Source organism: Trichomycterus rosablanca, chromosome 13, assembly GCF_030014385.1.
Source record: "Trichomycterus rosablanca isolate fTriRos1 chromosome 13, fTriRos1.hap1, whole genome shotgun sequence".
Taxonomy (NCBI): Eukaryota; Metazoa; Chordata; class Actinopteri; order Siluriformes; family Trichomycteridae; genus Trichomycterus; species Trichomycterus rosablanca.
Window position 1 is genome coordinate 38,952,964 of NC_086000.1, and position 22,020 is coordinate 38,974,983.

At 42.0% G+C, this 22,020-nt stretch overlaps 1 protein-coding gene across 1 annotated transcript; it reads right to left on the reverse strand.

Annotated features, from left to right (window-relative positions):
• Nucleotides 1-6,206: 6,206 nt before the first annotated feature.
• LOC134324873 (basic proline-rich protein-like) lies at nt 6,207-17,213 on the reverse strand. The gene is made up of 2 exons (XM_063006753.1): nt 17,139-17,213; nt 6,207-8,516 (listed from the first exon to the last, which is right to left on the reverse strand). Exons 1-2 carry the CDS (start codon nt 17,211-17,213, stop codon nt 6,207-6,209), a joined length of 2,385 nt encoding a protein of 794 aa, XP_062862823.1.
• Nucleotides 17,214-22,020: the final 4,807 nt, after the last annotated feature.

Sequence of the window (22,020 nt, forward strand, 5' to 3'; positions counted from 1 at the left end):
GTTTGAGCAGGTTCTCCCACTTCAGTTCAGTAATGTGGGTGCAGATTAGAGTCCAGTACCGGTACCGTCACTGGTTCTGGTTCAGCAGCTGGAGGAGAACCTGGAGCTCATGATCAGGTGCTGAGAGAGGAATGAGGGGAGCGGAGAACAGGAGCAGAATTAAAGCCGGACTGAAGGGGAGGAGAAACACAGAGAAGGAGGTTCCATCATCTCCATCATCACCTCCACCATCAGCCCACTGCTCCCTTACAGCAGTTCAAACATTCTTCTCTAATTCTGCTCTAATTAACCCCTCATACAGACCTGATCAAAACATCTCTATTTATTTTAACACTTTTAATATTTCACTTCATTCCAAAGATTCTTTATTTTATTAAACTAAAACATGAAATCAAAAACCATCAAAACAGCCAAACAGTTACTGCAATACAGCTTATTCATTTATTTTTATTAAACATGTTTAAAATATTAACTTTAATTATTACTTACTTTATTACTAACTTTAATGACTTACTTTACATTTTGAAAAAAGAATGAATTTTACTGTAACATAAAATATTGATGTTGTGCAGCCAGAGAAATTCATGTGAGCACAGAAATAAAATTAGTTACAAAATACAAGGTGCTAAATTCTGAAAAAATAAAGGATACAAAATAAAACAAACGTTAAAAATTAAATCACTGTATTATTATTATTTTTATTATTATTATTATATGTTTAGAGTTTGGGTTAATTAATTTATTAAGAATAACATTAATAATAATAATAATAATAATAATAATATCGATAATAATAATATCAATAATAATAATACTAATAATATCAATAATAATAATAATAATAATAATAATATAAATAATAATAAAAATAACAATAATAATAATATCAATAATAATAATAATAATACATTCAATGTTTTATCGTTTTTTTTACTTGAAAATAAAGAATCAGATCATTAATAAACCTGGTACTAAAAAAGAATTTAAGTTTAATATGATGACAAGTTATAAAATATGTACATTATAATATTAATGTTAACAGAAACAGTTTTAAAATTAAGTAGTTGTGAATAAATAAAGGTAATTAATTTAATGTGGTTTTCTGATGGATGGTAATTAATATTAATATTATCGCGCCCTCTGCTGGTCAGAATTCGTTACAGCAACAACACAATTATATTTATTTATATTCTAACAGAGCAACAAAACTCAAAACCAACAAATAATTCTGAACACAAGAGAAAAAAATAAAATAAATAAATAAAAGTAAAATAATAATTCAGTAAAACTCAGTAAAAAGAAGAATGTGTGATGTTTTAATTCTCTTTAATCTTTATTTAACTGATAAAAGTAAAATAAAAATTTATAATGTTTCACTGATCAACTTCATTCTAGTTCATAAATAGAAACACGTTTAGAATTTGATGCTGTAACAGACTCCAAAAAAGTTGGGACAGGGGCCTGTTTAACAGTCGGTAGTCGTCTTCTGATTTTCCTCTTCATGATGCACCAAACATTTTTAACAGGAGACAGATATGTCTCTTATTGAACTCAGAGAGCTTCTCTAGGTTCCCTGAATCTTTTTACAACATCATGTACAGTAGATGGTAAAACATCTAAATAATTTACAATCCTGCATTAAAAAACAGAGAAAATTGATGAAATTAAATATGATGTGTTACAGAGATCAAATTCTAAACATGTTTCTAATTACAAACTACAGAACCCATAAACCACAGAACATACAACCTACAGAACATACGAACTACAGAACACACAAACTACAGAACATTCAAACTACAGAACACACAGACTACAGAACATACAAACTACAGAACATACAAACCACAGAACATTCAAACTACAGAACACACAAACTACAGAACATACAAACTATAAAACATACAAACTACAGAACATACAATCTACAGAAAACACAAAATACAGAACATACAAACCACAGAACACACAAACTACAGAACATACAAACCACAGAACACATAGACTACAGAACATACAAACTACAGAACATACAAACCACAAAACATACAAACTACAGAACATACAAACTACAGAACACACAAACTACAAAACACACAAACCACAGAACATACAAACTACAGAACATACGAACTACAGAACATACAAACTACAGAACACATACCACAGAACATACAAACTACAGAACACACAAACTACAAAACACACAAACCACAGAACATACAAACTACAGAACATACGAACTACAGAACATACAAACTACAGAACACATACCACAGAACATACAAACTACAGAACATACAAGCTACAGAACACACAAACTACAGAACATACAAACTACAGAACATGCGAACTACAGAACATTCAAACAACAGAACACACAAACTACAGAACATACAAACTACAGAACACATACCACAGAACATACAAACTACAGAACACATACCACAGAACATACAAACTACAGAACATACAAGCTACAGAACACACAAACTACAGAACATACAAACTACAGAACATATGAACTACAGAACATACAAACTACAGAACATACAAACTACAGAACACATACCACAGAACATACAAACTACAGAACACACAAACTACAGAACATACAAACTACAGAACATACGAACTACAGAACATACAAACTACATAACATTCAAACTACAGAACACACAAACTACAGAACACACAAACTACATAACATTCAAACTACAGAACACACAAACTACAGAACACACAAACTACAGAACATACAAACTACAGAACACATACCACAGAACACACAAACTACAGAACACACAAACTACAGAACATACAAACTACAGAACACATAAACTACAGAACATACAAACTACAGAAAATACAAATTACAGAAAATACAAACTACAGAACATACAAACTGCAGAACATACAAACTACAGAACACACAAACTACAGAACATACAAACTACAGAACACAAAAACTACAGAACACACAAACTACAGAACACACAAACTACAGAACATACAAACCACAGAACATACAAACTACAAAACATATAAACTACAGAACATACAAACCACAGAGCATACAAACTACAGAACATACAAACTACAGAACATACAAACCACAGAACATACAAACTACAGAACATATAAACTACAGAACATACAAACTACAGAACATACAAACTACAGAACATACAAACCACAGAACATACAAACTACAGAACATACAAACCACAGAACATACAAACTACAGAACATATAAACTACAGAACATACAAACTACAGAACATATAAACTACAGAACATACAAACTACAGAACATACAAACCACAGAACATACAAACTACAAAACATATAAACTACAGAACATACAAACCACAGAGCATACAAACTACAGAACATACAAACCACAGAACATACAAACTACAGAACATATAAACTACAGAACATACAAACTACAGAACATACAAACCACAGAACATACAAACTACAAAACATATAAACTACAGAACATACAAACCACAGAGCATACAAACTACAGAACATACAAACCACAGAACATACAAACCACAGAACATACAAACTACAAAACATATAAACTACAGAACATACAAACCACAGAGCATACAAACTACAGAACATACAAACCACAGAACATACAAACTACAGAGCATACAAACTACAGAACATACAAACCACAGAGCATACAAACTACAGAACATACAAACTACAGAACATACAAACTACAGAACATACAAACCACAGAACATACAAACCACAGAGCATACAAACTACAGAACATACAAACTACAGAACATACAAACCACAGAGCATACAAACTACAGAACATACAAACTACAGAACATATAAACTACAGAACATACAAACTACAGAACATACAAACTACAGAACATACAAACCACAGAACATACAAACCACAGAGCATACAAACTACAGAACATACAAACTACAGAACATATAAACTACAGAACATACAAACTACAGAACATACAAACTACAGAACATACAAACCACAGAACATACAAACCACAGAGCATACAAACTACAGAACATACAAACTACAGAACATACAAACCACAGAGCATACAAACTACAGAACATACAAACTACAGAACATATAAACCACAGAACATACAAACTACAGAACATACAAACTACAGAACATACAAACCACAGAGCATATAAACTACAGAACATATAAACGTCCCCTCAGGAATTATGGCTGTACAGGTACTTTTAAGGTTCCTAGTTTAACACTAAATTCAAGCAGAAGCTCAGAAGGTTCTTTATAGAACCTACAATAGTTCATCCATAGAACTGAAGAACCATTATGGTGTTGGATGGAACCTGGATGGAGTGGTGGTAGATTATTTGTTTGTGGTGGGGGGGTGTTGGTGGTAGATTACTTGTTTGTGGTGGTGGTGGTTGGTGGTGGGGGGTGTTGGTGGTAGATTATTTGTTTGTGGTGGTTGGAGGGGGGGTGTTGGTGGTAGATTATTTGTTTGTGGTGGTTGGAGGGGGGGTGATGGTGGTGGATTATTTATTTGTGGTGGTGGGGGGGTGATGGTGGTGGTGATGGTGGATGGAGGGGGGTGTTGGTGGTGGATTATTTATTTGTGGTGGTGGGGGGGTGATGGTGGTGGTGATGGTGGATGGAGGGGGGTGTTGGTGGTGGATTATTTATTAGTGGTGGTGGGGGGTGATGGTGGTTGGAGGGGGGTGTTGGTGGTAGATTATTTATTTGTGGTGGTGGGGGTGATGGTGGTTGGAGGGGGGGTGATGGTGGTGGATTATTTAATTGTGGTGGTGGGGGGGTGATGGTGGTGGTGATGGTGGATGGAGGGGGGTGTTGGTGGTGGATTATTTATTAGTGGTGGTGGGGGGTGATGGTGGATGGAGGGGGGTGTTGGTGGTGGATTATTTATTAGTGGTGGTGGGGGGTGATGGTGGTTGGAGGGGGTGTTGGTGGTAGATTATTTATTAGTGGTGGTGGGGGGTGATGGTGGTTGGAGGGGGTGTTGGTGGTAGATTATTTATTAGTGGTGGTTGAAGGGGGGTGGGGGGGTGATGGTGGTAGATTATTTGTTTGTGGTGGGGGGTGATGGTGGTTGGGGGGGTGATGGTGGTAGATTATTTGTTTGTGGTGGTGGTGGTTGGTGGTGGGGGTGATGGTGGTTGGAGGGGGGGTGTTGGTGGTAGATTATTTGTTTGTGGTGGTGGTTGGTGGTGGGGTGGTGTTGGTGGTAGATTATTTGTTTGTGGTGGTGGTATGTAGTGGGGGGTGTTGGTGGTAGATTATTTGTTTGTGGTGGTGGGGGGTGATGGTGGTTGGAGGGGGTGTTGGTGGTAGATTATTTATTAGTGGTGGTTGGAGGGGGGTGGGGGTGATGGTGGTAGATTATTTGTTTGTGGTGGTGGTTGGTGGTGGGGTGGTGTTGGTGGTAGATTATTTGTTTGTGGTGGTGGTATGTAGTGGGGGGTGTTGGTGGTAGATTATTTGTTTGTGGTGGTGGGGGGTGATGGTGGTTGGAGGGGGTGTTGGTGGTAGATTATTTATTAGTGGTGGTTGGAGGGGGATGGGGGTGATGGTGGTAGATTATTTGTTTGTGGTGGGGGGTGATGGTGGTAGATTATTTGTTTGTGGTGGTGGTGGTTGGTGGTGGGGGTGATGGTGGTTGGAGGGGGGGTGTTGGTGGTAGATTATTTGTTTGTGGTGGGGGGGTGATGGTGGTTGGTGGTGGGGGGTGTTGGTGGTAGATTATTTGTTGGTGGTGGGGGTGATGGTGGTTGGAGGGGGGGTGTTGGTGGTAGATTATTTGTTGGTGGTGGTGGTTGGTGGTGGGGGGGTGTTGGTGGTAGATTATTTGTTTGTGGTGGGGGGTGATGGTGGTTGGAGGGGGGTGTCGGTGGTAGATTATTTGTTTGTGGTGGGGGGTGATGGTGGTTATAGTTATTGATTACATTTACATTTACATTTACATTTACATTTACATTTACATTTACATTTACATTTACATTTTCAGCATTTATCAGACGCTTTTATCCAAAGCGACTTACACAATGAGCGGAACACGATGAGCAATTGAGGGTTAAGGGCCTTGCTCAGGGACCCAACAGTGGCAACTTGGTGGTGGCGGGGCTTGAACCGGCAACCTTCTGTTTACTAGTCCAGTACCTTAACCACTGAGCTATCACTGGCCCCCCTGATTAGAGTGTGTGTTGGAGATGACGGATGGCGGGCGGGCGGGCGCGACGGCGTGGGGCGCTGGCTGGGCGCGGCGGTGTGTGGCGCAGGGTATGAGCGGGCGTGGCGCAGGTTGGGCGCGGCGGTGTAAAGCGCAGGGTATGAGCGGGCGGGGAGCGGCAATGTGGGGCGCAGGGTATGAGCGGGCACGGCGCGGGCGGGGCGCGGGCAGGGCGCGGCGGTGTGGGGCGCAGGGTATGAGTGGGTGGGGCGCGGGCAGGGCGCGGCGGTGTGGGGCGCAGGGTATGAGCGAGCGGGGCGTGGGCTGGGCGCGGCGGTGTGGGGCGCAGAGTACGAGCGGGCGGGGCGCGTGCTGGGCAGGGCGCGGCGGTGTGGGGCGCAGGGTATGAGCGGGCGGGGCGCGGCGGTGTGGGGCGCAGGGTATGAGCGGGCGGGGCGCGTGCTGGGCAGGGCGCGGCGGTGTGGGGCGCAGGGTATGAGCGGGTGGGGCGCGGCGGTGTGGGGCGCAGGGTATGAGCGGGTGGGGCGCGAGCAGGGCGCGGCGGTGTGGGGCGCAGGGTATGAGCGGGCGGGGCGTGGGCTGGGCACGGCGGTGTGGGGCGCAGAGTATGAGCGGGCGGGGCGCGGCGGTGTGGGGCGCAGGGTATGAGCGGGCGGGGCGCGGCGGTGTGGGGCGCAGGGTATGAGCGGGCGGGGCGCGGCGGTGTGGGGCGCAGGGTATGAGCGGGCGGGGCGCGGCGGTGTGGGGCGCAGGGTATGAGTGGGTGGGGCGCGGGCAGGGCGCGGCGGTGTGGGGCGCAGAGTACGAGCGGGCGGGGCGCGTGCTGGGCAGGGCGCGGCGGTGTGGGGCGCAGGGTATGAGCGGGCGGGGCGCGGCGGTGTGGGGCGCAGGGTATGAGCGGGCGGGGCGTGGGCTGGGCACGGCGGTGTGGGGCGCAGGGTATGAGCGGGCGGGGCGCGGGTTGGGCACGGCTGTGAGGGGCGCAGGGTATGAGCGGGTGGGGCGCGTGCTGGGCAGGGCGCGGCGGTGTGGGGCGCAGGGTATGAGCGGGTGGGGCGCGGGCAGGGCGCGGCGGTGTGGGGCGCAGGGTATGAGCGGGCGGGGCGCGTGCTGGGCAGGGCGCGGCGGTGTGGGGCGCAGGGTATGAGCGGGTGGGGCGCGGCGGTGTGGGGCGCAGGGTATGAGCGGGTGGGGCGCGTGCTGGGCAGGGCGCGGCGGTGTGGGGCGCAGGGTATGAGCGGGTGGGGCGCGGGCAGGGCGCGGCGGTGTGGGGCGCAGGGTATGAGCGGGCGGGGCGCGTGCTGGGCAGGGCGCGGCGGTGTGGGGCGCAGGGTATGAGCGGGTGGGGCGCGGGCAGGGCGCGGCGGTGTGGGGCGCAGGGTATGAGCGGGCGGGGCGCGTGCTGGGCAGGGCGCGGCGGTGTGGGGCGCAGGGTATGAGCGGGCGGGGCGCGTGCTGGGCAGGGCGCGGCGGTGTGGGGCGCAGGGTATGAGCGGGTGGGGCGCGGCGGTGTGGGGCGCAGGGTATGAGCGGGTGGGGCGCGTGCTGGGCAGGGCGCGGCGGTGTGGGGCGCAGGGTATGAGCGGGCGGGGCGCGTGCTGGGCAGGGCGCGGCGGTGTGGGGCGCAGGGTATGAGCGGGTGGGGCGCGGCGGTGTGGGGCGCAGGGTATGAGCGGGTGGGGCGCGTGCTGGGCAGGGCGCGGCGGTGTGGGGCGCAGGGTATGAGCGGGTGGGGCGCGGGCAGGGCGCGGCGGTGTGGGGCGCAGGGTATGAGCGGGCGGGGCGCGTGCTGGGCAGGGCGCGGCGGTGTGGGGCGCAGGGTATGAGCGGGTGGGGCGCGGCGGTGTGGGGCGCAGGGTATGAGCGGGTGGGGCGCGTGCTGGGCAGGGCGCGGCGGTGTGGGGCGCAGGGTATGAGCGGGTGGGGCGCGGGCAGGGCGCGGCGGTGTGGGGCGCAGGGTATGAGCGGGCGGGGCGCGTGCTGGGCAGGGCGCGGCGGTGTGGGGCGCAGGGTATGAGCGGGTGGGGCGCGGCGGTGTGGGGCGCAGGGTATGAGCGGGTGGGGCGCGATCAGGGCGCGGCGGTGTGGGGCGCAGGGTATGAGCGGGCGGGGCGTGGGCTGGGCACGGCGGTGTGGGGCGCAGAGTATGAGCGGGCGGGGCGCGGCGGTGTGGGGCGCAGGGTATGAGCGGGCGGGGCGCGGCGGTGTGGGGCGCAGGGTATGAGCGGGCGGGGCGCGGCGGTGTGGGGCGCAGGGTATGAGCGGGCGGGGCGTGGGCGGGGCGCGGCGGTGCAGCTGCTTTGATTAGAGAATGATGGTGTATCTGCAGGTTGGTTAGACGTGGCGGTTTAGACCCTCACAGCTTTACATCCATCAGTCGTAACGAGCCTCAGCTGAGGAGAAGAGGCCGGAGACGCTGGACGTAATCGCTCTCGTATTATTTATAGATTTTTGTTTTGATACCTTGTGAGTTTCTGACGTCTGCTGGAAAATTGTGATAAAAGACCCCGGTGTAGATGGAGGGGTGTGGTGGTGGTGGTGGGGATGGGGGGGGTAAGAGGGGTGCAGGTGAGAGGCGGTGAAACGGATCAGTGTTCAACACTAACGTACATTCAGCTCAACAACACTCATTATACTGCGCTTTAGCATGTTCAGAAGTATGTGGACACTCTGTTACTGCTTCACCTTTTATTAACGGGTGCATAACATCAAGTGATTAACCGTGCAGTGGTCAGGTGATCATTTCATTAAACTAATCAGAAGCGATCGGGTCGTTAGGGTTAATTATTACTAATCATAATTATTAGACGCCTTTAATTAGAACAGAATTAATCGTTCACAATAAGATCCTAAACTCACACAGAGCCTTTCATCAACTCTACAAAGAGCTTCAGCACGGTCAGGGTCATGGTGGGTCCAGCACCACCTCCATCACCGTATCAGTCGTATTATCACATTAATAAATAACAACATTAATAAAATATCCCAGAATCCTCCACTCCTGTCCTGGTACGATTCCTTCACGTCTGAGTTCATCACGCTGTTTTATTCCTCTGGGTTCGTGTGTATTACCCATAATGCACTGTGGGACAGCGTGGGTTTGTGTGTATTACCCATAATGCACTGCAGGACAGTGGGTTCGATGTGCGGTCCGTCCCCGGTGAGGCTTTACAGACCTGAAGGTCACCACGGTAATGACACTAAACTCGAGCAGGACATTTAATTTGTAACGAGCTCATTATGGCCGTCCATGACCCGCCCTGATTGTCCTGTTAAAGATATTGATTGGCTGATGGACGACCGGCTCGATTACAGCCAATCAAAGCGCAGTGATTAGCCCATTATCAATGATCGGCCTTTTAAAACCCCAGAGAGACGCGGTTTACACGTCAATGTCGTTTAGAGGACACTCGCTAGGGTCCCTACGGCTGAGCGCACTACTGACCGCCGCTCAGCATTCACCACTTCATCATTCCCTACAGCGGGAAGTCTACCTGCTAATCTGCTAATGCTAGCATCACGTTCTGATGCTCAGATGCTAAATTTCATCTGAAGGTTTATGTTTATTTCTGTAAGATTGTATTTAGTGTCACATGAAAACATCCTGTTGGAAAATAATTCTGATTTATCTGAAGAACCAAAAGTATCACTGAAAAAAACATTACATTTGTAATTGCTATTTATAAATTGGTGCACAATTAACCTTTCATGCATCAATCCAGAAGGATGGTGAGTCTACAGCACAAACGGGGCACAATTTAGGAAAGAGAGGGCTAGGGCTAGGGTTAGGTTTAGAGTTAGGGTTAGAGTTAGGGCCTAAAACAGGTGGAGGTTAGGGTTAGGGTTAAAGTTAGGGTTAGAACCAAGGTTAGGGTTAGAGTTAGGGTTAGGGTTAAGGGCCTAAGACAGGTGGAGGTGAGTTATCTGCAACAGGTCTTACAGTGGAAGAGGAAGCAACACTGAGAATACTAGGCTCAACAGTGACTGAAGGGATATCTGGAGGAGTAGATGTATGTTTAAAGTTCCAATCTACCCATCTACCCATCTACCCCACCTCATCCTACATCCCCTGTGCAATCTTCACTTGCAGCAGTCCTGGGCCTATACTATATATATATATATATATACAGTCATGTGAAAATGTTAGGACACCTCATGAGAACTTTTGTCTTTTTGAACATACAGTATTTAAACATGAACATTTGAACAGTACTAAGAGATGGAGCTTATAGAACTAAACTAATAAAACTGAAAAAAATTACTTTTAAACACAAGCTGTAAAATGTAATAAACAAAAATGAAAATTTATTGTGAGGAAATAGCAGCCCCAAACCATGACATTTCCACCTCCATGCTTCACAGTTGGTATGAGGTTCTTCTGCTCAAATGCTGTGTTTGGTTTGTGCCAAACATGTCTTCTGTTACTGTGCCCAAATAATTCAGCTTTGGATTCATCTGTCCAGAGCACATTGTTCCAGAAGTCCTGGTCTATGTCTTGGTGTTTCTCTGGTAAACTTTAGTCTCCTGATGTTTTTTTGACAGCAAGTGTTTCCTCCTTGCTCACCGCCCATGAAAATCAAACTTGTGCGTCTCTTTCTGATGGTAGATGCATGAACCTTGACATCAACTGTGGCAGGAGCTCCTGTAGGTCCCGTGATGACATTGTAGGATTATTGGAGACTTCTTTACATATCTTGCGCTCTGCTCTTGGGCTGAACTTGTTAGGACGGCCTGACCCGACCATGTTGGAAGTTGTTTTACATGTTCTCCACTTGTAAATGATTTTCTGGACAGTGAAACGGCTGATTTCTAATTGTTTTGAGATCTTTTTAAATCCCTTCCCAGACTCATATGCATCTACAAGCTTCTTTCTGAAGGCCTCAGAAAGCTCTTTAGATCTCACCATGATGATACCACTCACTGCAACAATCAAGAGCAAACCAAACTAATGTCTGAGGTTTAAATAAAACTCCAGTGTCCTCTAACGATGCTCTAATCATTACAGCTGATGTGGTGACCTGATTCTAATTTTACACATTTTAAGTAGTAATAAATGTGAGGGTGTCCTAACTTTTTCACATGACTGTATATATAAATTGATTGATTGATTAATTGATTAATTAATTAGTTACGAATGGTTTCAGGAAACACCGAGGTTACAAAGTATTTAGCGTTACGAGTGTTTTGGGAAACGCACCCCAGACCAGTAACAAACTCAAACAGACACGCGTGTGAATGTTGCGTGTTTAACAGCTTTAACACGTCACTGATTTCTGCTACTGTTTTGGCTTGAAAGTTTGGAGCTCAGTAGTAAGTGTTAAAAAAGTGCATGAGCATTTCGTCATGTTAATGAGGTAATAACGAGTCCCTGCACACCCCACCCCACCTCCACCCCGCCGGCCGTACACCCCCCTCTTTATCTCTGTCATAAAAGTAAATAAAGGTTGTTAATGTTCCGGTCCGGCCACGCCCGCTGTGTGTCACGCTTAAATTCTTCCCCTGCAGCGGCCCAGCTGTACGGATCAATACCGGGACAGAGAGGTCAGAGGTCACACTGCGCGCCTCATTTACTGACCAACGAGGCCTGTGGGGGGAGCGGGAGTGGCTTTAGGGACACCAGCTCAGTTACTGTAGTGAGAAATATAAAGTGAGTTTGTGTTTTATAACAACAGAGATCCTGATCATCGTCTTCTGTTACTGCTGAGAACTTTGGTATGTTCTTCATGTGTCCATGTGGGTTTCTGGAGTTCTGGAGCTCCTAAACACCATCAAACTCTGTCTTCATATGCACAGTGGTGCAGGCATACAGAAGAGGCATTCCCCAAACTGTTACCACAGAGTTCATATATAATGTATATATAATGTATAAACATAGTAAACACCTGTATGTGATGGGCGTGGCTAATACACCTGAAGCCTATTAGGAGGCCGGAGCTGAGCATAATGTGTAATAAACACCAGGATCTTTAGGTCTAATTTCAACACCGGGAACGATTCTGTAACAAACGACGTGTGTGTGTGTGTGTGTGTGTGTGTGTGTGTGTTTTTGTGTATTTAAAAATAATAAACATTAATTAATGTTTTGATTTTCTTTATTTGATTTTGATTTAATAAATTAATTACATTTAGCCGAGGAGAAGGTTTTTAATTTTTTTATCATAGTATCCTGATATATTGTAGTATTAATTATCAGCACAAACTGAACCTGCTGCTCTAAACACGTCCTGTTAGTGTGAGATGGGAGCTGCTTCTCTCCACCTACCAACACATGCAGAAAGTGAATTGGCTGGCAGTGCCCACTGTGACCCTGATCAGGATAGATAGATGATAGATAGATAGATAGATAGATAGATAGATAGATAGATAGATAGATAGATAGATAGATAGATAGATAGATAGATAGATAGATAGATAGATAGATAGATAGATAGATAGATGATGGATGATAGATAGATAGATAGATAGATAGATAGATAGATAGATAGATAGATAGATAGATAGATAGATAGATAACTTTATTAATCCCATAGAGAAAGTCAGTTATTACAGCAGCTCCAGGTACATTAAAGCAAAAAGTATTAAAGTACAAAGAATTAAAGTACACAAGTAATGTTGTACACACTATGTAATTGAATAAATAGAATAAAATAAAATAAAAAAACGTAGTGTCATATAAAAAACTTAAGAAGTCTTCTAGAATTAAAATTGTAGATGAGATATGTAATATGTGATATACTAAGCTGTTGTAAGTGTTAAATAATAACAGATATGTAGTATAGTATTTAGTCTTTATGAACAGAGTGCTAGAACATTCTCCATGAGTCTGTCCTGATAGTAGTTTAGTGTTCGATGATGTCCCGAACCAGTGAAGAATTATACAGCGAGATCGCTGCAGGTATAAACCATCTCCTGTACTGTTTCTTGTTACAGCGGAGCTGGATGAGTCTGTTGCTGAAAGTGCTCCGCTGTCTCCGGTGGATTTTAATAATCAGTGATTTAAATGTTTAATAAATTAATAACTGCTTCTGTTTGTTACTCTCCTAAATTTAGTGTCGCCTCTTTACTGTAAACGTCTGATTTATTTAATCAGTGAGTTTAATAAGTCTCAGCGGCCACGTTTCAGCTGAACGTCCATCATCATCCTCACCTCATCCAGAGGAAACTGATCTGAGATCATCTACAGAGTCAGATTTAATAAGAATCACAACAATCAGCAAATAATCTGATATAAAACTGTTATAATCTGTTATAGTTCTGTTTAAATTTGTTATAATCTAGTAAAATCTGTTAAAATCTGTTATTAATCTGTAATAATTTTGTTATAAATCTGTTATAATTTGCTACAATCTGTTTTAATCTGTAATAAATCTGTTAGAACCTTTTTAATCTAGTAGAATTTGTTTTCATTTGTTCATCAGTTATAATTTGTTCCTAATTTATTTCCGGCTGGACTTTAAATCAGAGGAATGGAACCGGGGGTCCGAGATCTAGTGAGGGCCACAGAGAGGCGATTTGCTTAATATTTCTGTTTTAATCTGTAATAATTATGTCATAATGTGTTATAAATGTGTTTGTATCTGTTATGATCTGTTAAAATCTGTTTTAATCTGTTAGAACCTTTTAAATCTAGTAGAATCTGTTATAATCTGTTATTCATTTGTTCCTGATTTAATTCCGGCTGGATTTTAAATCATAGGAATGGAACTGGGGGTCCGAGATCTAGTGAGGGCCACAGAGAGGCGATTTGCTTAATTTTTCTGTTTTAATTTGTTATAATCTTTTTAAATTTGTTTTAATCTGATTTGACTTGTAATCTGTAATAATTCTTTTATAATCTGTTTTAATCTGTGATAATCAGTTTTGTTATAATCTGTTCTAATCTGTAATAATCTGTTATTAATTTGTTCCTGATTTAATTCCGGATGGATTTTAAATCAGAGGAATGGAACCGGGGGTCCGAACTCCACCGAGGGCCACAGAGAGGCGATTTGCTTAATTTTTCCCGCGGGACGGGGGCGAGTCCATTAATCTGGTAGATCGGGGGCCGTTAGCCGCTCGGCTTTATGTGCTTCCTGTGAGCTGTTGAGACAGAATCTGATGGATCGGCGTCTGGCTGATGGGATACGCTGATCTAATCCGACTCCACCATAAATTACACAATTCATTTCCCTCCATTTAAGGGGCGCACGCCGAAATGACACCTCCAGGCAAATAGCACTGAAAAGCTATTTTATAGCGCCATTTAGCCGACAAGCTTTCAGCTTTCATCCAGACCCCCCCCCCCACACGTCCCCCCCCCCCCCCCCCCGTCCTCCTCCGCCTTTAACTCTCACCCTCCGAAAAATCGAACCATAATCAAGGTGTATGTTTAGAAAATTTATTGTTATAATTTCCAGCCGTAATCTCCCTCCATTTTCCAGCGGCCGCCCCACATAGATCATCATCTAAGCGGAGAGAGAGCGCCAGAGAAAACGGATCGCAGTTTAAAATTTATCGCTCTTTGATTCTCAATTATGGCTGTTTATGACTTCATCTGTCTTCGGCCGCCGCAACCTTTTCCATTACGGCCGAATATTATTTGTACGGAATCCATTAAAGTGTGAGAGTCGAGCTGGAACTGCCGCGCTCACCGGAGAGAAAAACCATCTCCGGATCAGACGCCGCCCCAGACGCCGTGTTATGACGTTAACAATCGTTTTATTGATGAGCTTCAGCTACAGTCGGGCCGAGTCCCCATAGTTCTGATCCAAACTCCCACATTCAACTTCCTGTTCACGCTGATAATCTCTGGCAACGAGCCAGAAGATTCTAAACCGAGAGAAAAATTATAACCGGCATCATGAACACAATAAAAATCTATTATATATTAATATTATAAATCTTTATACTGTGGGAGTGTAGTGGGTGGAGCTTTGGACTATCAATTGAAAGGTAATGAGTTCAAATCCCAGCTCTGCCATTCAGCCACTGTTGGGCCCTTGAGCAAGGCCCGTCCAATGACTGACCCTGCGCTCTGACCCCGACTTCCAAATGAGCCGAGATACACAGAGAAATAATTTCACTCTACTGAACACGTGCAGACGAATTTATAATAAATAATAAAATTATAGAGTCAAATAATAAAAATATATAATCAAATAAACGTTTTATTCTATTTTAAAAGAATTAAATCAGAGTTTTTGTGACTATAAATGTGAGTGAGTGAATGAGTAAGCAGATCTGATCTGTGCAGCTTCATTTAAACACGTCCAGATTTATTACACTTAATTTCATCATAAACAAAAATTTTAATAAACCTTTTATTTATTGAAATATTTTGATGTTTGATTGACAGAATTTTTACTTTGTAGAAATAAAATCTTTTAAATCTGCATCAGAACTAAACACAGTAGAATTGTTGGTGCCGCTGGTGAAGATTATTATAATGTTTGTTACCGGGTGCTCGGGAGACACAGCAGTTACACCAGCCCAGTGTTACCTGATGAAACTGGATCCACTGCAACCCTGACCAGGATAAAGAGGTTGAGGAAAATAAAATTAAATGAAAATGAAAATAATGGAACACTGTTTTTGGTGCCTAGGGGTAGTTTACTGGATAAGGTACTGGACTAGTTATTAGAAGGTTGCTGGTTCAAGCCCCACCACTGCTAGGTTACCACTGTTGGGCCCTTGAACAAGGCCCTTAACCTTCAATTGCTTAGACCGTATACTGTCACAGTACTGTAAGTCACTTTGGATAAAAGCGTCCGCTGAAAATGTAAATGTAAACACAGCAGCGTAACAGCAGCACTGAGTCTTCTCCTACAATACCTCATAACATTAACAAGTCCAGAATCTCTCAAGATCAGTCAGAGGTCTGGTGCTTGTTTGTCTCATTTGTCTCGTTTATTCTTATTTGTTTTTGTTTGCCAAACAATCTGATCAGAATCAGAATCAGGCTTTATTGGTCAGGTTTGCTCACACATACAAGGAATTTGTTTGTGGTTACACAGATGCTCGCAGTGCACGAGAAATACAATACAGACAATCTTATTCACACAGCTCACTCTCTCTAACACACACACTCATACCTGTAAACATTGTAAACATCAGCATGTGCAATTCACATTGTGGGTTTAAGAAGGTGCAGTTTTGTGCAATATAAAAACTATAGAAAATAGAAAAATATATAAATAAGAAATGGAAGTGAATGTGAAAATCCTGTGTATGCCATTACATAAATTGATGTGCAAGTGTCCAGAGCATTAACAGTACAGTAGTGTTCATATCTCGTCTCTTGGTGCCAGATGATGAATTTGGATTTTTTTGGACCCTGATCATAAATGACTGGTTTTTAAGAATGATGGTTCCCCTCCTGGTTCTGCTCTAAATCCTTTCATCTCCAGCAGAGTAAAATGTGAGGATTGGTGCCGGTGGGGCGTCGCTGGCCGCCCCTCGTTCAGCTGGGTGAGTTACGGCTACGCGCCGCGGCACAGGAAGGAAAAACGCTTCCACTTTTCAGGACGGTAAAAACGGGATCGGTCGGCGATAACTCACCCGGCCCGGACGTTTCATTTCACCCTCCTTCACCCCAGCAGCGCCGAAAACTGGCCCCAATCGAACCCTGTTAGGGCATCTTCTTTATTAGCCTGACTGGCATCCAGATAAATACATACATAAATACAACGCAGGAACACCGGGCCCCCGACCGGGGCCCCGTATGTATTTATCTTTTCAGGTTATAAAGCTTTTTTTTTTTTAAGTCATGGTGCGACCGCAGCTCATCCATCATGTTTAAAGTGGCATCATTTCATCATCACTTCATCATCTGATGATTTGGGCAGCAGGAGGGGGATCAGCGCCGCTCCCTCCAGCCTCAGTCACACAAATTGATTATCACTTTATCACCGGGCCGCGTGGCGGGCGGTAATAACTCACCCTAAAATGAGGCGCGCTGCCTTCACACGGGTGTGAAAACGCCTCACATTTCAGAGTAATGGTGCGATCCGTCATGCCCCCCTGTCGGGGTTCGGAGGGGCGCTGAGCACCAGCAGAAGCACCATGTCACTGTTTAGTGTAAATGTCTCCACACGCCGTTTTAATGGACGTTATTCCTGAAGTGACACCAAATTTAATCGTGCAACATCTTAGTCGCGTCCGCTTCCCCTCGACGTATTTATTAAACATCACAGATACCTGAAGTTAAGTTTATTATAATTCATCTTTATTATTTTGGTTTTGATGTGAAGCACCAGATGAAACTGGTTTATTACTCACTCGTCTACAGCAGGTGGAAGTTTCTCCACCAGGGGGAGCTGTGGTTAATACTTCACTTTAGTTCTGAGAGTTCATACGACCTTTTAGTTTTAATATTATAGTGAAATGATCAATTATATAAATCAAAGATAAAGAAATTATTATATAGAATAATGATTATTTTTATTGTGTGAAATTCCAATTTTATTTTTACTTAGCAAATAAAGTTTTAGTTTCACTGTTAATTTTTGTTTTAGGTTATTTTTATTACATTTTAACTACTTTTAAAATTTTAATTAAAGATTTGAATATAGTTTTAATTTGATCATTTTAATCAGGACAGTGAAAACATTTTAATGATTACATTATTATTAGAAGTGAGTAATAATAATAATATTAATAACAATAATGATAATAATAATAATAATAATAATAAAACAATAATAATAATAATAACAAAACAACAACAACAACAACAACAGCAATAATAATAATAATAATAATAATATTAATAACAATAATGATAATAATAATAATAATAATAATAAAACAATGATAATAATAATAACAAAACAACAACAACAACAACAACAGCAATAATAATAATAATAATAATAATAATAATAATAATAATAATTACAATAATAAGTAAATTATGAGCAGAGGGAGAGAAAATAATCTGACTGATCATAAATAATAATAATTACACTCATCCTCACTTTCACCTTCTCTCTTCTTTATTCTGCATGTCGAGGCCGTGAATGGGTGGCACGGGGGGTCTGTACTGATATAAAGAGAATAATAAAACCCCTAATACTCCCATTAACCCCCCAAAAAATCCCTCATTCACTCCTCTCAGCTCTCAGTGAAGCTTCTGCTCCGGCCGACCAGGTTCAGTCATTCAGCTTCTAAAGAGCTTTTATATTAAAATGTGAATAAACTTTTAATGAAATATATTTACCCTCCTAAATAAAATATATTCATTTAATAAACATTAATGGAAATCAGCAACATGGATCAGTAACATAAAAGTTTTTTCTTTATTGGGATTGTTGAACATTATTATTAAGTTAGAATTTTTGTTTCCACCTGATTATTGTCACAAAAATATTATTAAAATATCGTAGCTTATTGTAAATAAATATAAATGGAATTATATAAACTGTTTATTTCTTAAATATTAATAGTATTTTATTTAAACTCTTTAAAAACCTTTTAATATAAATTAAATGTTTTAGTAAAAGTTCATGTATCATTTTGAAAAAATTGTATTTCATTTAATAAAAGAGTTTTTTTTTTTTTTTTTTTATTTATATAAAACAGAACCTTGATGAATTTATTTAACTGTAATATGAAATTAATTTAAATAATATTGAAATAAATTAAATATGTATTTTTTAATAGTTGTCTTTTAATAAATAAAGGATTGTGAGGAATATTTATAGACAGTTTTTAGCTGAAACGTTTAGATTTTATTTGTTGATTTTTATGTTAAATGTTTTTTGTTCCTTTATGGAAAATTAAATTTGTTTTGAATGAAAATGTGTTTCAGATTTATTCCTGAATTCGTCTCTCTGTAGCCGATCTGTTCCCCTCCAGCTCCTCTTGAGTGTTTTTTGTGTTGGCCGACAGATTTATTGCTCAGGGTTTGAATAATTTAGAAGGAAGTGACCGAGCAGGAAACCTGAGCATAATTAAATTGCTATAAACTAACATTAGTGTTGACAGGTCATTAAAGAGTCCTGTAATAGAAGTGCTCCGGGGGTCACAGGTCAATCCATCATGTCCCAAATTATCCTGAAAAACACAAAAACAAAAATATATACATTAATCCTTATAGTTTTACATAAATATTATAATATTACAATAATTTTTATTAGACAGAATTGAATTTCTCTATAACCAAGTTCACTAAAACAACGAGATTAAAAGGTAAATATAATTTTACTATTATTAACAAATTTATTACAATTAAAAGACGTTATTAGTAATATTTTTAGTTTTACTTAATATTTTATTAAAAATGCTAATTTTGTAAATCCACGTTTTTATTCGTTTTGCTGGTTCATAACTGAAGTTTTAGCGCCGCCGCGCGGCCGCACCGTACATTACAGACATTTTTCTTACAGTAAAACAGATAAGGATTTGTGCATGTGTGTGTGTGTGTGTGTGTGTGTGTGCATGTGTGTGTGTGTGTGTGTGTGTGTGTGTGTGTGTGTGGCAGTGTTTTAATTTGGCAGTTTTTTCCTTCAGTTCATGACTGTTTTTGGTTTCAGTGTGTTTTACTTTATTTTGTGCAAATGTGAAATCTTCTACAGTTAAAAATTCTGCACATTTTACTGCACAGTTATTGTGTATTTAATGAATTTAACATGTAAAAATAAAACATTAAATGTATTTTGCACATGAGTAGTTAACTACATTTGTAAGAAATGTACATTTGGATAGAGAGATAAACAGACTATCTGTGTGTCTGAACTTGTTGCTCTGTGTTGATTGTGAGTTTCGTGAGTGTGTGAAGCTGTGCGTGAGATGAAATGTTTCAGTAATGTGATGATGTCATGAAGAGAGAATTTATTGTTGGAAGCGGATCTGATTCTACACGAACGGTGATGTAAATTTCATAGGCTGTGAATATTTCACAAGTTCTGAAGTGAGACGGGAGGATCAGGTTCATTCATTAGCGTCACCGTTAAAGGACAAATGACCTGTAACACTGAGAACTACACATCTCATAGAACCACACACACACACACACTTGTACATACATTTACACACACCTACACTTACACACAGCGTCTGCTAAATGCAGCAAATGTAAATATAAAAATGTAAATCTACACACACACACTCATGTACATACATCTAGGCAGTTGTAGCCTAGCGACCCTTAACCTTCAATTGCTTAGACTGTATACTGTCACAGTACTGTAAGTCGCTTTGGATTAAAGCGTCTGCTAAATGTTGTAAATGTAAATGTAAAAATGTAAATCTACACACACTTACACACACACACACACACACACACACATGTACATACAGTACATACACATACATACATCTACACACACACACACACACATGTACATACAGTACATACACACACATACATACATCTACACACACACACACACACACACACACACACACACACACACACACACACATGTACATACAGTACATACACCTGCACATACAAACATCTACACACACACACACACACACACACACACATGTACATACACATACATACATCTACACACACACACACACACATGTACATACAGTACATACACATACATACATCTACACACACACACACACACACACATGTACATACAGTACATACACACACATACATACATCTACACACACACACACACACACACACACATGTACATACAGTACATACACCTGCACATACAAACATCTACACACACACACACATGTACATACAGTACACACACATACATACATCTACACACACACACACACACATGTACATACAGTACATACACACACATACATACATCTACACACACACACACACACACACACATGTACATACACACACATACATACATCTACACACACACACACACATGTACATACAGTACATACACACACATACATACATCTACACACACACACACACATGTACATACAGTACATACACACACATACATACATCTACACACACACACACACACATGTACATACAGTACATACACACACATACATACATCTACACACACACACATGTACATACAGTACATACACACACATACATACATCTACACACACACACACACACACATGTACATACAGTACATACACACACATACATACATCTACACACACACACATGTACATACAGTACATACACACACATACATACATCTACACACACACACACACACATGTACATACAGTACATACACACACATACATACATCTACACACACACACACATGTACATACAGTACATACACACACATACATACATCTACACACACACACATGTACATACAGTACATACACACACATACATACATCTACACACACACACACACATGTACATACAGTACATACACACACATACATACATCTACACACACACACACACACATGTACATACAGTACATACACACACATACATACATCTACACACACACACACACACATGTACATACAGTACATACACACACATACATACATCTACACACACACACACATGTACATACAGTACATACACACACATACATACATCTACACACACACACATGTACATACAGTACATACACACACATACATACATCTACACACACACACACACACATGTACATACAGTACATACACACACATACATACATCTACACACACACACACACACATGTACATACAGTACATACACACACATACATACATCTACACACACACACACACACATGTACATACAGTACATACACACACATACATACATCTACACACACACACACACACATGTACATACAGTACATACACACACATACATACATCTACACACACACACACACACATGTAC